Source organism: Anas acuta, chromosome 3 (genome assembly GCF_963932015.1).
Source record: "Anas acuta chromosome 3, bAnaAcu1.1, whole genome shotgun sequence".
Taxonomy (NCBI): domain Eukaryota; kingdom Metazoa; phylum Chordata; class Aves; order Anseriformes; family Anatidae; genus Anas; species Anas acuta.
This window is the reverse complement of record NC_088981.1, coordinates 31,400,272-31,418,452: the sequence shown is the minus strand read 5'-3', so window position 1 is coordinate 31,418,452 and position 18,181 is coordinate 31,400,272. Positions and strand designations below refer to the sequence as shown.

At 43.1% G+C, this 18,181-nt stretch overlaps 1 protein-coding gene across 3 annotated transcripts in view; it reads right to left on the bottom strand.

The window, feature by feature from the left end:
- The window catches only part of VIT (vitrin), a 54,099-nt gene that overhangs the window by 11,484 nt on the left and 24,434 nt on the right, over positions 1 to 18,181 (bottom strand). Inside the window, exons 6-13 of one of the 3 annotated variants that reach the window (XM_068676426.1) lie at positions 17,889 to 17,966; positions 14,977 to 15,057; positions 12,989 to 13,198; positions 12,246 to 12,296; positions 7,311 to 7,349; positions 7,159 to 7,215; positions 6,523 to 6,585; positions 2,325 to 2,372 (exon numbers count right to left, since the gene is read on the bottom strand). In XM_068676426.1, the coding sequence (XP_068532527.1) occupies positions 2,325 to 2,372; positions 6,523 to 6,585; positions 7,159 to 7,215; positions 7,311 to 7,349; positions 12,246 to 12,296; positions 12,989 to 13,198; positions 14,977 to 15,057; positions 17,889 to 17,966 (627 nt within the window). The remainder of the gene's footprint in view (positions 1 to 2,324; positions 2,373 to 6,522; positions 6,586 to 7,158; positions 7,216 to 7,310; positions 7,350 to 12,245; positions 12,297 to 12,988; positions 13,199 to 14,976; positions 15,058 to 17,888; positions 17,967 to 18,181) is intronic. The other 2 variants (XM_068676427.1, XM_068676428.1) reach the window with 2 other exon arrangements.

The window sequence follows — 18,181 nt, the reverse complement described above, 5'->3', positions numbered from 1 at the left end:
GCAAGGGGTGCCTGAGGGTCATGCTGGATCATACACAGGGTCACACCACGGTTTTGGGGTACTCAGTGAGGAGCCCTGTGCTCTCTCACACTGATGACAGCAAAACAACTGAGCTGAAGCTGGAAGGAAGGAGAGCAGCTGGCAGTGACATGGGGCGCTCTGTAGTGCCACTCAGCCCCAGCCATGTGGGGGGCGTGGGCTGGCAGGAGATGCAGGGTTGTAGGAAGGTGATGGCTCTTTTTGCTGGCAGCACTGGTTATGACACTTGGAACTGGAGTGGGCAATGGGCAATGTGAAAAAAACATAAAGGAAGAAATGTCTTGGAGCTGTGCATAACCTCTCCTTGTCAAGCAGAGGAAAATGACTGTGCTTTTTTCTTTAAAGCCTGAAATACTCAGCAGCTTGTCCTCATGACTGTGGGTGCTCCAGCATGGCCTTTAATCAGGCAGAAATGGGACGTTTCCTCAGTAGCAGACCAGCACCACGCTCCATCTCACAGCGCCCAGCATGTGCCAGCCTGGCACCGTGTACGTGCAGCCCCCTGCGCCTGCCTTACTCGAAGAACATAAAGTAGGTGGATTTAGTGCTGCCGTGCAGTTAGATATAAGCACGTGCCTTTCACTCTCACAACCAAGTGGTATGAGGAAGTCAATTCATAGTTATCTGCCCTACACATCTAGCTGCACCTGATAAAATCTGCGGTCTGTAACCGGGCGCACAGCTGATCAGCTGATGTGAGCTGATGTCAGCACAGCAAGCCCACGCGTGGGCAGCACGGCTCTCCTCGTTCTTGCCCTGACGAGCGCTGTTACCAGTTCCTAAGGCCGTGGGTCAGCAGGCTGATTTATGCTTGGTGTAACAATAAGGTCACCCGCCAAATAACCTTCCCCGCTAATTGGGGATGTGGTCAGTGTCTACGGGCCGCCCTGCTCTGCCAGTCCAATTTAATGTTGTAATTGCCATGGGAATTTCAGCTCAGTGCATGGGCAGCCTCCTCCATGCTAATTAAAGTTCCCTTCACTGATTGTCACAGCTGTCCATGCTTATTAAACTTCCCATTCATTTCAGTAAGACAGCAGCGACTAGATGTGCGCCAGAAACCAGTCCTTTGAAGTGACAATCTGAATTCATCAGACTTTATCACACAGGCACTTCAGTTTCTGAGAACCTATTAATACTACATCCCTTCTCCCACACCTAACCTTTCACTACATTTAATGCAGTCTGTCATTTGCTGTCTCAAAATGCCCCTCTGTACCACTGGCATTAGCACTGTAGCTTTTTCTAAATAAACACACGGAAGACTTAAGCTCCAACAGATAGAAACACATCCTCTCTCTGGCTTAGTGTGCTGCTGCTAGAGAAGGGAAATCTGTTCTTGTTTGGGCTGACGCAAATTTTGACTAAACAGCCACAGCTACTGACACTGGATTTGCAAGCTAATGCAAATGGGCAATGCTGCTCATAGCAGCCAGCACAAGGATTAGTCACGCCGGGGCTTTGAAGTAAGCAGAGCATTCAAGGGAATGGTCTTTGCAAGGGCCACCAGCACAGCACAGCCTTCTCAACAAAACTGGTGAGGGAAAAGATGTCTTACACGGGATGTTCCTTATAAGAATGCCTTATGATGAATTGCCACGTATTTTGCATAGTCTCCTTTAAATGTTCCCAAGAAAAGGGGTCCCTTAAATATGGTCAGTATTGGGACTTGTATCAGGTTGTGGGTTACTCAAGTCTTTTTTTTTCTCTGAGCCTGAAACAAATGTATTTTTTTTTCTCACTCAAACTCTCACTTTCTAAAAATGCAGTCTTCTCCATGTTTTCACTTTTTAAGGCTAAAATGTTAGAAAATTTTATGTGCTATTCTTTATGCTCAGTATGTGCTATTCTTTATACTCAGTTTAAACTGCTCAATCCTCATCTGAATGCTTTCCCTTGTTAAGTACATTGGTATCAGAATAATTTGTCAGCTTTTTCTCTGAATGCATCTTTAGACTGCCTTCTGACCTGTGGCATTACCAAAATAATTTATTTTAAAAAGGATTTCAGCAGCCTGAACCCCTTTCCTGCAGTAGGTCTTTCCAGAGCACACCTGTTTTGTTCTTGCTTTAGGCAGGAATTTCAGAATGATGAAAGCTCAGAGTAATTTTATCTACTAAGATGTAAACAACATACTTCATTTATCATTTTAAATACTGTAATTACTTCTTAAAATGAGATTGTTATCAGCAGTGTCGTGGGCCTGATAAATAGTGTTAGATTTCCGCATGTGTGATGGAAACCAATTATTCCCAGACTAGTTACTGAATGTCTTAAATATTTACCTGTGTCAAAAAGGCTCAGTCCAGGTTTCCATAAGTCTGTTTCCATTGCTTTCACACATGAAAGAAAAGACAAAGTGTTACTGAAAATAATGGAATTACTGGAGATTACAAAGCTCTGGCTCAATTTAAAAAGGTCAATTCATACGGTGAATCACCATTAACAAATAGGAGCTAAGGAAATCAGTAAACCTGGAAACCTTTACGAACACATTTCAAGCCATATTTAACAGCCTCACATCACTGCCTCCAAAGCAGTCATCTTTTTTATGAGTTTAAATATGCCTCTTCAAATCTATTTTGGTTTTGTTCCTCTTCACTGACACTGAAGCAGTATACCGACTTCAGTATACTTTTGCTTGGCCTAGATTGTTTCCCACTGAAAATCTGCATGTGTCTCCCACCTACTGATCTCTGTATCATTTAAACCCATAGAAACCCAAAGAAGGCATCTAAACCTTGTTTGCAGCCTATCAGGCGTGGGAAAACTCCATCAGAATTGATGATTTCATGAATAAACCCCAAACTGCCTCTGTTCTTGGAACATGCTGAAGAACTTTTCCAAGAAGTGATGTTTCCCTGACTAGACTGGCAGCTGATGTACTCTGAACTAGAGCGAGTGGGTGAACCACACGTAGGTTTGGGGAAAAAAATAAATAAATAAAGGAGCTGTGGGCTTGCCAATGTCCTTTGGCCTAGTGAAACACTAGGCCAGAGAATCACCTTGCCATGTGATTGTCAAACCAGTTAGGAGCTATCAGGTTCTTTGGGAGGGAGATTTGCTGCATGAGTGAGATTGCTGAATAAACACGTGCTCTCCCTTCAGATAGGAGGAACCCCTGATGCGTTTCATGGCTAAGGTGATTTTTCCAGGCCCTCTTCCCTCTTCATGCTGAGTGAGCACTGTTTAGATGCACTACGATGAATTTGGAAAACTGAGAAAGTGAAAGGCTGGGAAATCAGTCATGATATAGACACAAGTTTTGCTGTGATTTTACTCAGGAGGAGAAGTAGGCTGAAGGAAGGACAGGAGTGGGTAACAGAGAAGGAAAAATGGGAGAACTATTCCTACTTTATCAACCACCTAGGCAGGATTACTGGCCAGCATTCTGTACGTCCCTGAGGAGAGTCATGAGCACTGAGTGGAGGTAGGGATGGTGGCTGTGGAGCAGGACAACCCTATCCACAGCAAAGGTCTGGTGCTTGTTTGTTACCAGCAGGCAACACATTTTCTGACCTCTGTCACTAAGAAAATGGATTTCAGTGAAGCTATCTTGTGAGAAGACAATCTCAAAAGGTTTGCTTCGTGCTCAGAGAGGGCTGAGAAGTGTCCAATGGCTGCTAAAAGAAAAGATTTTAATGAAGCCAGTTCTCAGCCTGACTGGCTCAAAAAAAAAAAAAAAAAAAAAGGCCAAAGAGTAAATCAAGAACAAACAAACACTTCTTGAGCCTTCTTTACAAACACACTGCTGTGAGTTTCAGGGAGAAAAAGTGCAGGAACTGCACTGCACATGAAATGAGCATAGGAGCTGTGCAAACATCTGCCCTTGTAAGCAGAGAAGTGAGCTGAAGGATGTAGAGCAAGGGAATGTGCCTGTGCAGTGAATCACAGGCTTGCTTCTGCTGCCAGCTCGTAGCCAAGGGTTACCCTCAGTGCAAGGCTGTGTGGCTGCAGCACAGGCTCCTCAAGCTTATCTGACTTTAACCTCAGAAAAAACAGATGGTTTTCAGTAACTTCAGGAAAAGACTGCTTTTTGTCAGTGGGAGTAATGCCGGACCTCTAGATCAGGTCTTCTCAAGAACTAGTTTGACTCAGACAACTGTGGGTCCTTCCAATTCCCTATGAGGGAGAGCTGTCTATGGCTTCTTTGAGCAGCCTTCTTATGGCTCACATCCTTTGAAAACTTTCTGTGGTGAGAAGACCTTAATAAAGAAAAGCAGTAGTTAAGTGCCAAGGACTTGGGGTAGCTGGCTGCAAACATGAAGAATGCACTAATTTCTAAGTGATATGTAAATCTAGGCAAAAGCTCTGTTCTTGGATGTAGTCCTAGACACATCACAAAGCAAGCTCTCAATGAAATGTGCTTTGGAAGGAAAATTAGTATTCTTTTAAGTTGCAAAGGCCTTTTTTTCTTTTTTTTTTTTTTTCTTTTTTCTTTTTTTTCTTTTTTCCCTTAATGATGCCTATAAGAATCAAGGGTTTATTTTTAAAATACTACAAGACTGATATGTTTATATATTTAATAATCGCGTAATTGTCTTGGAAAAAAAATCTGGGCTAGGTGAGCACAGGATATCAAGAGAGTTGATGTGTAATATCAAGAGCTTCTTAAAAACAGGTAGGGAGAAGCTGAGCAGATGAATGGTGTGTCAGGATGGGCGTTTTCCAAGCAAACCTTTTTGCTAACCTGAGCTGGAGAGAGGAAGTTCCTCGACAGCTTGGCCAAACCCACAGACCCAGTCACTGTTGTTTGCTGACCGGCATGTGCTCGCTTCACAGAATCAAGAAAAACAACTCTCCTTTCCAAGAAAGCAAGGAGTTGTCCAGGAATTTCCCTTTGATCGTGAGAGAAACTGGCTGCTTGGAAGCAACGCTGAAGCAACAGTGAAGCAACTGCTTGGAAGAGCTGCCAGAACCTGGGCTGAAAAAAACAGGATCAGGACTCATGGGGAATAAGCAAGTGTATGTTTATGGGTTTTTCCTTCTTGTTCTGTGATTGAGGAAACAGAGTAACTTCTTATGGGAAATTTGTGCTTCAAATCATCTTGGGGGGGATCTTAAGGTGCCTTAAGCAGATATGTTTGGTTGGGGTCAAACTCTGATTTTTATTTAAACATGCCTCAGTGCTGCATTCCCCTGCTTCTCTGGCAAAGATTTGGCTGGACGAAGGACTAGCCAGCACATCCTTTGGTCCAGATCATAGGGCTCTTCCTGTTTGTGTCCCGTCAGCGGGGCAGGTCTACCATCCCAGGTGCTCTCTCCCCTGTAGATGGTGTTGTGTAATTAGTGCATTGTTGTGACTGGCACTTTTGCAGGCAACATATTTGTTCTGATATACTGTACAGGCACATAGCTGTTTCCCCTCTGAAGGTGGGCACTGGATTTTGACAAGGGCAAAGAAGATTGGCAACAAATGTGAGATTAGTAAAAGGAAATGGTTGTGCTATTGGTATAACAAAAAAAAAAAAAAAAGAATATGAGAAAGACAATTATGGATGGAAACCAGAGGGAAGAGGCTGAGACTGAAACAACGAGGAACAGAGTAAAAGTGAGATTAACAATAATCTCAGGAGGAGCAGGAGTGTGTCCATTTTAAATAGGGTGTAACTAGGTCAACTACAGACGGCTAGACGGCTGTTTTGATGGAGAGACTGCTGGGCAAGCTTATACTAGCCTCTATTTCTCAGGAAGTCCTACTGCATGAGGATGTCCTTGAGCCTTACTGTCAGAACCCTTGGCTCTGCCCTTTTGTGCTTCTCCTGCACCTCCCAGAGCTCACCAGAGCTGTCAAGGCCCCAGGTACACCCCCAGGCCTCACAGCCTCTCCCCCCCCAGGGCATTTAGCTGCCTGTGCTCTCGTCCTACTCCCTGCTCTGGCTGCTCCTGGATAAAAGCCACCCCTGAGAAGCTCTGCTATCCATCAAAGCAGAGCTGGTGTTTGCATGTGAACCCAGTGCTCTGGAGCCACGTGAAGTTTTCGGCAGGCATCCAGAGCACCCACTGAAAGGGCTGCTTGCTGATGAAGCAGCTGGTGAGTTGCACAGCCAGGGAAGAAGGAAAGCATAGATGATGTCTCTCCCCTCAGTGTTAAAGGCAATCTCTGCGTTGCAATCAGCCTGGAGGCTCCCAGGAATAGCAGGAACAGAACGAAATTTAGCTTGATCATAGACCCGATAGGCTGCACGGGGCTGGGATTTTGTTCCTCATTTTGACTAACAAATAAGGAAAACTGCAAACACTGTGGTAGATGTTGATTCCCACGGCCTGAAACAACAGCTCGCCAGTGACATAGCTGTCCTTTGCCTTCTTGTCCTGGAAGCTGCTAGTTGGTATTCAGTGCAGGAGGCTCGCCCTGGTGCTTCTCCAGCACGCACAGAAACCATCTGCAGAGCTGCCTCTGCTAATTAGCTTGTGGGCTAATTTGGGGTTACTAAAACCATGAAAGTGAGCAGAAAACCTGCTCCTAGCAGTCTGGCTCACCTAGGTGGGCTGGAGACCCAGCAGGCCTCCGGAAAGCAGCAACAGGCTCTTGGCGCTGAATACCTGTGTGGTTTGAGAAAGAGTGTGAGGTTAGATGTCATCTGGCCAGGAGAGAGAAGCAGGACCACCAAGAATATGGGGGCCCTGAATTATCTTTCTGTATGTGTTTTCAAACAAAATGGAAAAGGAAAATTGAAACTAAGGATTAAAAGAAAAAAAAAGCCAAAGAATTTAAAAGCTTAAGAAGGGTGGCAAAAGCAGAAGAAATGACTGAATATTAGTAGGTGCTGTAGTTCTCCTGTGCACTGGAGCAAGGGGCGCTGGATCCTGAGATGCTGGCCATGCTCAGGGGCTGGAAGCTGAAAGAACTTGTAGGGTCAGACCGATGGACCCCAAGCTTCCCCAGGCACAAAGTTCCCCTGTCATTTTGCAACAACAAATTTTTTAAAAGACTCATATAAATGGGTTTAGGGTATTGTTGTGGGAACAAACCTAGGTTTAATTATTCCCATTGCTTTATTTTTATTTTTTTAAGAAAGTTACACTATTGTCATGCAATAATCACTGTGATATCTGCTCAGTAGATGCAAGTGGTGGAACTAGCTACAAGGAGAAATCAGAGAAGCAATTGCTTACCTGTACTGGGTCGTAAAATATTCCTGTTATTTGTAGATGTGGAAGGGCCCCTGAATGCTTTGAAAATATTGTATTGGTTAGTACATGGAACCAAAAGACAAAGTGTTCTAGCAATAAAAAAATGTAGTAGTTATTATTAGTAGAATACATACCTGTATTCAGTCCTCTTCCCTGTGCAGCCTGAACCTGTCCTGTAGACATCAAAATGGAGAAGTGTCATTTGTACCATGTTTGGTGCAGGACTACTGCTACATGGGATTCTCAATGAATCTCATTTTATAGCTATCTGAACTAATGGTTCATATATAGAGAGTTTTCATTAATATCCTTTCTGAGATGTTAACACTATACATTTTAAATAAATTTAAAAAATAATTGCCTTGCTCTGTCTGTCACATACGTTAGTTAACATTCAGTTATGAAAATTACTTATAAATGCCTTTGGTTTACATTTAAGGTGTTTGTAGTTAATGTTGTGATTTACTTTCCTTTCTAAGTTTCCTTAACTCAATTGCTCACAATTGTTATTTGGTTTTATTTCTATTTCAGTACTATCCAGTTGTGCTGGCTATGTGAGGAAGGTTAACAACAAAACAACATCCAGACCAGATACTACTCCTCCTGCAGAGAGCTTACCATGTGAGACAAGAGACGGTGAGTGCAAGCAGGCAGACTGTAAATAATGAAACAATGATAAAAATAATGTGGGAGAATTAATGTGTCTAAAGTGTCTTCATCACTGTCTATACAAAATGCTTTTTTAAGGTGATTGGGTTAATACATTAAATTCCCATTGTACAAAAATACTGAAGGCTCAAAATGCTTGCAGAAGATCATGTCTTCAATCATGCTTTTCTTCTCATTACTTATTTTTATGAAGTTTGTTAACAAATTTACACCTTAACATTCCAAAACCTGCTGAAATTAGTGGGAATGTGTACCTGACTTCTGTGAACACTGGGTGGGGGTCTGCAAGATATTTTTCTCAATAAAATATCATAAATGAGACCATTTTGAATGGTTGTTTCAGGAAACAGGAACAGGTGCTCCCCGGGGACTTGATATTGCAAAATTAGTGACAGCAAATATTTTATGCATGACCCAATCTCAAATCTTTACAGGCCAGTGGAAGTCCTTTGATGGGATTTTACACGCTGTGCTGAGAGAGCTTGCAAACTCTGGAAGCCAAAGAGATCCTGTTTTAGTAAATCGCAGGCTCATCTGCCAGACTTCTGAACTCTCTAGGCTTCTAGCTCTGGCTCCAGGTGATCTGCAGCTGGCAGAGGCTGCCTTTTCAGGTTCTGGAGAGGAAGGTCTGCTTATGCAGCAGTGTTGCACAGAGGTGGGCATGCTTTCCATACCCAAGATGGGTACATGCCAAAGAGCTGGAAGAAAATTAGCTTTGCGCCTGAAAGCTTGCCTCGGTTTGGGTTTGTCACAGCTGAGCCTGAATGTCTACGTAACACAATTTACAAGGTCGGTAGAAACAGAGTACAAGAGGCTGAGAAAGATTAGCTCAGAAGTGTTGTGTGCCACAGTTTTTGCTTAGTGCCTCCACACCCTTGAGCAGCCTGGCTTGCCCTCTTTGCTCCTTTTGGGTGTTGCTGGGCCCACGGGGCTGTTTGCTCTTGTTGTGCCACCCCAAGGCATCCCTGCAGTATGCTAGTTTTTGCTGGGAGGAGTATTGTAGTAGTAGAGGGGAAAAGTGGTAATCATGTTTCCAGGGCCTACAAGGCTTGTTCTTCCTTTGATTTGGAAAGCCAGAGAGTCTGTGGCATGAAATTGTGTGTCTGTTAAAGCAGAGCTCTGTGCAAGCCAAAGGCTTGCACAGAGTTGAACTGGGGACAGGCAGTAACCAAGTGATCGCAAGAAATGGGCCAAAAAACAAAGGCAGTGGAGTAGAGAAACCTTTTAAACCACCCCAATTAGAGATGTTCCATTTAAGATCAATGCTGTGGTGGTAAACAGCAAGAATGGCTGTATGTAATGTGTGGCTAACAGGGCAAGGAAGGAACATGCAAGGCAAATCCAAAACCAGCTCTGGAAACAGTGGCAATCAGGGCTGCGATCAGCAAAATGCAACCATGCTGGAGAAGAGCTCTGATCTGCCACAGAGGCTGATCCCAGCCATGGTTGGAAGCAAGTCTGTAGTGAGTGGGAAGCATGGAGGCAGGAAAGGATGGCAGGGCAGCAGAGAGAATTGCATTTTGGGATGTTCCTTACAGATGATGGAAACTCACGTGAAAAGGTGAGCAACTACTCTGTGCAAATAACACAACTGCACCCCACAACTTGGTCTGCACCGCTGGTGGGCTGAGCAGTCAGAGTTAACCTGGGGGGAAGGCAGCATCCAAACCCAAGCTCTAGCTGTTCCACCTAGTGTCCAGATGGAGCTCTTATCCCCCTTATCCTGTGCTTCCCTTATTCCTATATATATGAGCCTTGATGTTTTTGCACTGTTGGCTGAGAGTTTTCAGTGCTTTCTATTCTGCTTTCAATGATGTTGTCTTTCCTCTTTTTCTTTTCTTTCTACTCTTACTACTATGATGAGTCACAGCTGGGGATGAAAGCACAGCAGTGTACAGTGGTAGGCAGCTTGGGGTCACTGGCTGAAAAGAGATGCAATGGTTGAACTTGAGCTGGAGCGCACGGCAGGCACTTGCTGCCTTATGTGGAGGTGCCAGCTCAGTGCTTCGGTCTGGCACAGAAGATGGAGACATGACTGTGATCACAGTGGTCACAGAAGCACTGGATTTATAATCAATCCTTATCTAGGGTCCAAGCAGCTGTGCAGAAAATTGCTTGAAGAGCTGGGACGGGAGAAGGCAAGAGTGTTCATGGCCCCTGCGAGCATGCTGGGTTAACTGCTGTCGGAAAGAGGCAGAAGCTGTTGTTGTACCAGAGCACAGCTGAAATTTGAGTTGTGCCCAGAGCAAAATAGGCTTTGTATCCACTTTCAGAGCCCATTCCTGTTGCTGCTTCCTCCTCAGGATATTCCTGTGCTGCATACTGCACTGGTGAGCTGTGCACTCTTTAGTAGGGCAGGTAAGGAGGAATAAGCTGTCAAATGCCAAGCTAGATACATCAGTGTTTTTTTCATTTAGCAGTTTTGTCACATTGAAGTTTTTAATGCAGGAGTCCTCTGATGGAGCAGTCTCATAAATTTTGGTGATTCTACATCTTTGACAGAAACAGAAGATAAAGGGGAAAGAAGAGGAAGAGCTAGGATGGAGTTCTGTCCCTGCTCCAATGCCCTAAGCTGCAAGTCCTGCTTTGCTTTTGCCCCTGTGAACTTTTGCCAGTACCAGTGGCTGGAAATGAAAACACCTTAGCTAACAGCAGACACAGCTGTTCTCCTTCTGACTGTGCTCTGTTTTAACATTATTTACTTCTGAAGTGTCTTTTGCAGGTGAACTGTGAATGCCCTGTGAGAAGTAGGTCTGCAAATCCCTGTGAGCCAAGATGTACAGAACATTTGACTCTGTTTGGTCAAGCCAAACTCTGGTTATGCCCAAGGGCAACATCAGAAACTTCAGTTTGAATAACAGGAGTGAGTTCAAAAGACTCTTCAGACAGAGAAAACTGATTAACTGCTTGTGTGGTTATAGCTTCAAAAGTAGATTTGCACTTTTTGTTTGTTCTGGTTTTATTTGTTTGTTTTCAACAAGCTGTTCTCCTTCAGAATCAAGAAGAGATCAGGCTAATTCAGGAAGCCAGATGCTGAGCAGTGACATGCTGGACATGGTTCTAGAAATGAAGTCCATGAAGCCAGAAGTAGGTCTCCACGATTTCAGTGTTGCCAAAACTTCACCTTCAACACACATCTCTTACTGACTGGGTAATCTCAGATGGGTTTTTCTAATTGTCAGTAAAAGACAATAATGTCCTCTTTTTTGCTCAGCCTGAGGGAACATGAAATAGAAGAAAGCAACAAGCAGGACCAGGTTTACAGGAACATTAGGTACCGAATGATGCAGTTTCTCACTGAGACTAATCTGCTTTGAATTGTGTTAGCACTTCTGTTAATCTTGCCATTCACATACTTGCACATTTGATGCAGTAAGATTAACCCCGTGGAGCAGGGCAGGAGCATGGTCTGCTGGTCTGGGTGTGCAGGGTCCCTTGTTCTTAGCCCTCCAAGCAGAAGGGAATTGATGAAGGGGGATGCTCATGGTGCGGGCAGACTTTCTAGGCAGACGTAGTGAGGTAGGAGACTTCTGGGCTCGCAGCTGAGTTTGATTTAATGGTGCTTTCCCTCAAGACCTGAATTGGCCAGAAGATGCCTGCCACGTGCTTTGGCTCTGAATTACTCGGCTGCAGGGATGGCCAGAGTTAGGTGTGTGAGAGCAGAACCAAGCTCTAGGCACTCAGAAATAGCAACAGAGTGTAAAACCTCCTAGCTCCCTTTCATTCAAAAGCAATCATATCCTCATACTCAGAAACTTGCAAATAATTGAAAACGTTCTCCTTTCCTTGACTGCACAGCTGAGCAATTACACATTGTATGGGCAATCTCCTCTACATGTTTGCATTGCCGCCTGTGGCTGGAATGGAAGCAGACTTCTGGATGAAGATACAGAGCTCTGAACAGCCACCACTCTGTTGTCAAAAACACAAGTGGCGTGCCAGGAATAACATCACATTTATGCCAGGCTCAGGACCACAGCCTAAGGTTTCCAAAAGAGCATTGGTCTAACTGAAGTCAGCATTTCAGAGCTCTCAGCCCTAAGTTCAGACAGCAATGCAGCCATCTGTATTATGTATCTTACAACTAAATGAGATTTTCCTTTAAGAGAGCAAGACAGAAGGAAGCAATAGGCAAATACAATTCAAACAGCACACACTTTATCTCAAGTGTTGCAAAATCCAGCATTTTTCAAGGCTGAAATATGCAGCAATTTGCTGGAAAGGCTTCCCCAGAGGTATGGGTGATCAGCATCTCTGACAATCAGGCCAAGCATTTATTTTTGAGTTTAAATCCAGCTTGTATTCAACCACTGACTTTGCTGGGGCTTGAAAGGTTATTGGATCATTGCCACCTTAAGACACATTTTATCGAATGCTTTGTGGCACTTCACCGTACTTACTTGATGCTGCAGCTGCCACAGATGAATATGCTGGGTGGACGCTGCTAGAACCTGAAAATAAGATATTTTGACTTTCAGCTATTGAGCCATAATAAACTGCTTTTTTTTTTTTTTTCTAATAATAAATATAGGGGAGAATTAAAGACTAGGGAAAACCAGGTGTGCAAAAATATTGAGGATAATTCCATCACGGTGTTTTTACCTTTGAAATCAAAGAGTTGTTACAGAAAATATATTATAGCTTTCATTTATTGGAAGTTATCACAGAATTAAATCTAAAATGTATATTGAGCTATTTGTTGAATGCTTAGTCCAGACATATGAATCAAGGAAATATTTGTTGACTACTGCAACTGAAAATTATCACAGCATTTGAGGATGGAGAGCTTCCTCCTACATGGATCAGTTTAGATGCCAGTATATTATATGCAAAGATAAGGACTAACCGTAATTGCTGTGTTTACTGCAGACGAACTCTTATCTTGGAGAATCTACACATGTTTATGTGAGGCACACTGATTTTGTATGCGTCTCAAAGGCTGTACAGCTCTGACTCCAGCCCATCAGCTCTGATTCCAGCCCATCTGCTGGAATTAATTTCTTTATCCACTCTGCATGTCTGCATTGAACTGCTGAATTCATGATCTACTAAATAATGGTACGTTCAACTGCCTGCCTTGTTCCTTTAATTCTAGCAGAAGTGTTGGTCAGAGGAAAGCAATGCAAACAGCCATGCTACTGACCTGTATCTCTGACCCTATGCTGCAGTCCAGGTCGAGACTTGACTGCAGCTGCAGCTGTCGTGGTTCTGGTTGTTGCAGGTGTTGTGGTTGGCTTTGGTGTTGTGGTGAAAGGATCTGTGGTCGTGCTGGTTGGGGTTGGGGTTGTGGTGGCCAGTTGTATAGTTGGTGTCGGTACCGGTGATGTCTGATCCACCTTGCGGCCTGTGTCCCCTGCAGGAAAATCAACACAATCACCCTATGAAGTTCTATGTGACACACGTAGAAACATCATTAGTAACACTCCCTCTTTAAGGCAACCAAGTCACTGGTGTTTTCCTCAGGGTGTCTACAAGCATCCTCATCTGTGGACCTCATGCCATGCATGCCTGTGTGATGCTGTCTAGAGGTGCTGACAGCAGCCTGTCATAGCCTTATGTTTCCTCTATACTTTCTCTGCTTTAAACAGGAAAACCTTGCTGCCTGACAGATGTCTCAGACCTATGCAGTGGTTCAAACAGCCAGTTGCAGTTCCTGTTTTGCCATCATCTTTTCTCAGTGTAATTAAGCTGTTAGAAAGTCCATATAAATGGAAATCAACTGACATCTGGTAATAAAAGATGGCAATTCTGAGTCATAGACCAGAATAAAATATGCATTGCCTACTGCATCACTGAAATGCTCTTGGCAGAAAGGCAGCTTTTAGGGGAGGGTGATTCAGGAGAGGGTCAGGGCAGGAGCAGCACACACAAGGGCTTTGGCTGAGGGGAGCACAGAGGAGAGCACCGCCTGGGAGGTGCCGATTCCATCTCACTTTGACTCAACTCACAGTTGTTACTACTTTGAAAGTGTATCATCTGTCGTGAGAACAGACAATTCTAGTTGCAAAAATGTGCATACTAAATAGCATTATACAAAGTTTTTAGCATGATTACAGTTCTTTCAAGTTGTTATCTTAGAAAGGAGCCTTTCCTGTTCTCTTCAATCTATCTACCAAAAACCACCCTAGAATATATTCCATGTTCACCCCAGTCTTGCTCCTCTCCTCCCTGCCTGTATCCCTGGGGATGGCCTGACAGGCTGTGTGCACTGAAAGGGAATGGTGTGCCTTTATTCAGTCTATTCATTGCTGCACAGCACAAGCTTGCATTTTATTGCTGGATGTTCTCCTTTTGGAAAGCACCATCATGAAGCTGTCTGGTGGATTAATTACCACCTAATGCTAGCCAGTGAAAAACTCAGACCTCAGACAGTTTTAATGGGATAATGCTGAAAGAGAGCTCAGAAGAAAAACAAAACAACTCAGCTGAAAAATCAGCGTGAATGGCTCTCTTTGGGCTGAGCAGTGCCCTGCTCCACACTGCCACGCCAAAAGCAAGAAGACAGAGGGCACAGTGATTCTTCCCATGTGATGTGGTGCTGCAGAAGCCAGGAGTGGGCACGTCAGCTCTCCATAACCTAGGCTGCATGGAGCAAGGAGGCTGCAATCTAAAAGCATAGCAGAAAACCCTGGGCCAGGGAAGCAGCATAGTAAGAACAGGGCAAAGATATTGCCTTGGCACTTGTTGGCTGGGTTTCTGCTGGAGCCTGGGACAGGAGAGGAGCTCCCAAGGGCTAGCTGTTCCCAGTGCTCCCACAGGCAGGGTGCCCACCTCCCTCACAGGATCTGCACAGGGTTTGCAGGACACATGTTCTGCAGAGGAAACTACTGAGAGGTGCAACACCGGCTTTTGAAGTTTGTGACACTTGAACTCACCCAAAGCACAGGCAGAAATTAAATGGTGAGGCTGTCCTCTCTGCTCTGAGTAGCCCCGTGCCCTTCAGGCAGCGGTTGCAGGCACTCATGTAATGGGGTCACTTCAGAGGGGAAGAGGCTGTGGAGTGGAGGCTGGTAAAGCTGTGTGTTACCAGTGTCAGACTGCTTCTCATGAACAGTTGTGGGCATTCTAGGCTGGATGGGATAAAGCAGTGGGCTTTCTGTAGAAAAGGGCACTAAGATTCCCAGCCCCTACCTTGTTCCAGTGCTTTTTCTGATGTGTTAGAGGTGCCTGCACTCTTCAGAGCTTTTAAGTCTTGCTCGGGCTTCTTAGGCTCTGCAGAAAAAATGAAGACATTAGGAAATCCAGATCTGAAAGAAAACAATTTTAAATTTTCTATTCAGAGATTATGTGTCCTCAAAAGCAGGCATCCCATCACCTAGCATTAGAAAGGCTATTTGGTCTAATCAGAGCTTCCTCACCAGGAGAGAAAAAGTGATGGATGGGTGCCTCTGGAGAGTAGTCAACCGATGTTGTTGGTGCCTGATTTAGGTGTCTGACTTCCCAAAAGCTCCTGCCAATGTCAACAGAATTTATGAAGTGAGCAATAAACACTTTTTTCTTTTTTTTTTTTCTTTTTTTTTTTCTTTTTTTTTTTTCTACCAATAAACCAATCTTCATAAGATTAATGAGAGTCAGGCTCTTGGTGTGTGTAGGGTGCCTGGTGAATATGCCCTACCATGTGACGTTTCAGTCACTAATTCACATTCAGATGTAGCTCTTTCTTGCCTGACATTCCCAGATCCTCATGGGACCACATCCTGAGTGCCATGGACTGGCTTAGAAGGATTTGTTTTTTTTTTTAATTATTTTTTATCTTTCTGTTCTTCTAAGACTCAAAGTCATCAAAGTACTTGGAACATTTATTACAGTTCATTTATTGCTACCCTGCAAACAAATCCGCCTATGCATTTGTGTCTGACTGAGTACTGGAAGATTTTGATCTTTCTTTTTTTTTTTTTCTTCTCTAGCTATTTTGACAGCACTGACCTATTTAAGAAATTGCTCCAGGGTTAATGGTTACTTAATAATTTGTACTATTTTTTAAAAAAATGTAGCTTTTGATTGTTTTTTTTTACCTGCTGTGATTAGTTACAACTTTGGGAAGGTTTTTCCTCCTCTGCCCATCTTTTGAGGGGCACTGTATCCAACAGCAGCATTTAAAGAAACATCAGGTACTATGAGTCTCCAGTGCCCCTAGGATGAGGACCAAAAGTGCATCTCTGACAGCGCAGATCAGATGTGAAGTAGGATTTTCTCTAATCTGGCAATAAGTGTAATCCTCAAAAGACTGCCTTTAACACCTAGATACAATGGGTTTAAATACCCAGCTGTGCAATATGGTCTCTATAATTTAAGTTGGAAGAAGATAACTTTCTGAAAATTGAAAAAGAAATATGAAATACCATATTGCAAGATGGCTCTAGCACCATATTACAGAGATCTTATCTCAAGAACAAACTGTTTCTGGCAGCATACAGCTGAGATGGCTGCGTGGAGGCAGTGGGAATAAACTGGGCTTGGAGAAGACTACTTGTGGTGGTCTGATCTCTACTTGTGGCGCAGGGTTGGACAAAGCAAGGCAGTAGGCTCTTCAAGTACTGTGTTTGATATATCAGTTATTATTTGCTCCTTTGGTCATCCTGGATTTTCTCTGCATGAATGCACAGTTTCTGTTGCTAGGATCGTAACACTTTCATTCATTCTGAATGAAACTGATTCAGGAACAAAGTGAAGGAAGTCACTTGCATCTTTGCTTTGCTGCAGGAGCAGTTTTCTGATATTTTGTTTGTGACTGCAACGTGGTTTGATGATACTTCCCATTCCTATACAGATTTTCATGTAATGTCAATTTTCTCACTGGTGGAAGAAATCATTGCTTCCAGCCTACTGAGCTCTATCCTGAATGTGATTGTTCCTGCTCTGGTGTGAGGTACTTGGACTGATACTTCAAGTGTGGTTAGATTTGGGAACAGAGAGATGTAGTTTTAGTGAATGCTTCCTATAAAAAAAACAAAATTTCTAAAGTATTGCCTCCTTCCTAGCACTGCATAATATTTAGGCCAATGGTTTCTGCATCAAGACATATGCACAAATATGTACCTACTTGTCTGTAAATGCGCAGGAACCATAAACTAAAGGCCTGGCTTTAGGTGATGCATATTCAGTCTGAACAACTACAGCATTCAGATGTCTTTGTGTAAATAAAAACCTAAAGATGAGGAAAGAGCTCTGTACTTTGCTTTCATGGATCAACAGTAATATACAGGAGAAGAGCAGGACTCCAAGTAACAACTGTGCAACCTTGGATGGATGCACTTATTGACAAGCATTTGAATACACGGGGAAGATTTCTTCACTGCATTTCCTTATACCACTGTTTATAGTGCATAAGCTCAGAAAGGCTTGGGCTCAGCAAAGAGCAGAAGAGCCATAAGGAAGTGTGTAGTAGTAGAAGACATTTATTTTTTCATTCAGACTCCCTATGTAGAGCCTAGACTTTACACAGTTGTGACCGGGAGCACAAACAAATGTCATTTCCATGATAGAGACACTTGAATATCAACTACCACCTGGTGTGCGGCTTGATATCAAAGACCTCTGAAAACAACTGAATTATTTAAACCGAGTTGAGTATGACAGAATAGGCTACAGGCTAAAGTGATTATACAGAGTAATTCCTTATCATATGATCCTTAGCTAAAGCTGCTGTGCATTGCCATCTGTGTCATTAATATTGTATTACTATATAATAATTATTATAATCCATTATATATATGTACTATATACATCAAAGATCCCAAGAGATAACACAAATAGCACTAGGAGAAAGATACAACATACTCTCTGACTTAAAGCAAGGGGAAAGGTAGGTGGGAACAGAGGTTTGTGAAACTGGGCATGACAAAAAAAATATATATATATCTAGAATAATTCTGTGTGCTTAATATAAAGAAAACATGAGAGACTTGAATGAGATAATAATATTGATGAACATAAAGGGTACATTAACTTCAGGTTCTCTATAATTAAATCTTTACACAACTGAGATGCTACAAGAGATAGATGTAAATAGATATAAGGAAAAGTCCATCATAATTACTTGCCTGGTTTAACAGCTGTACTTTTTGAGGAAGAATATTCAAGAGTTGATGGATATGTCACACCTTTTCTTGGCTTGCCCTCTAAAAAAAAAAAAGCATAACAAAATTATAAGCTTTCTTGCAATGAAACTCTCATCTAACATATGTGTTCAGAATCAAACCTCACTTCTTCACTGCCCAACTCATTTTCTTGAAGATTTCTTTCATCTGCTGGCAGAATCTAAAAACCGTTTCACTAAAAATACTAATGCTTAAATCCAGCATCATAAAAAAAGATAGAAAGTATGAAAACACAG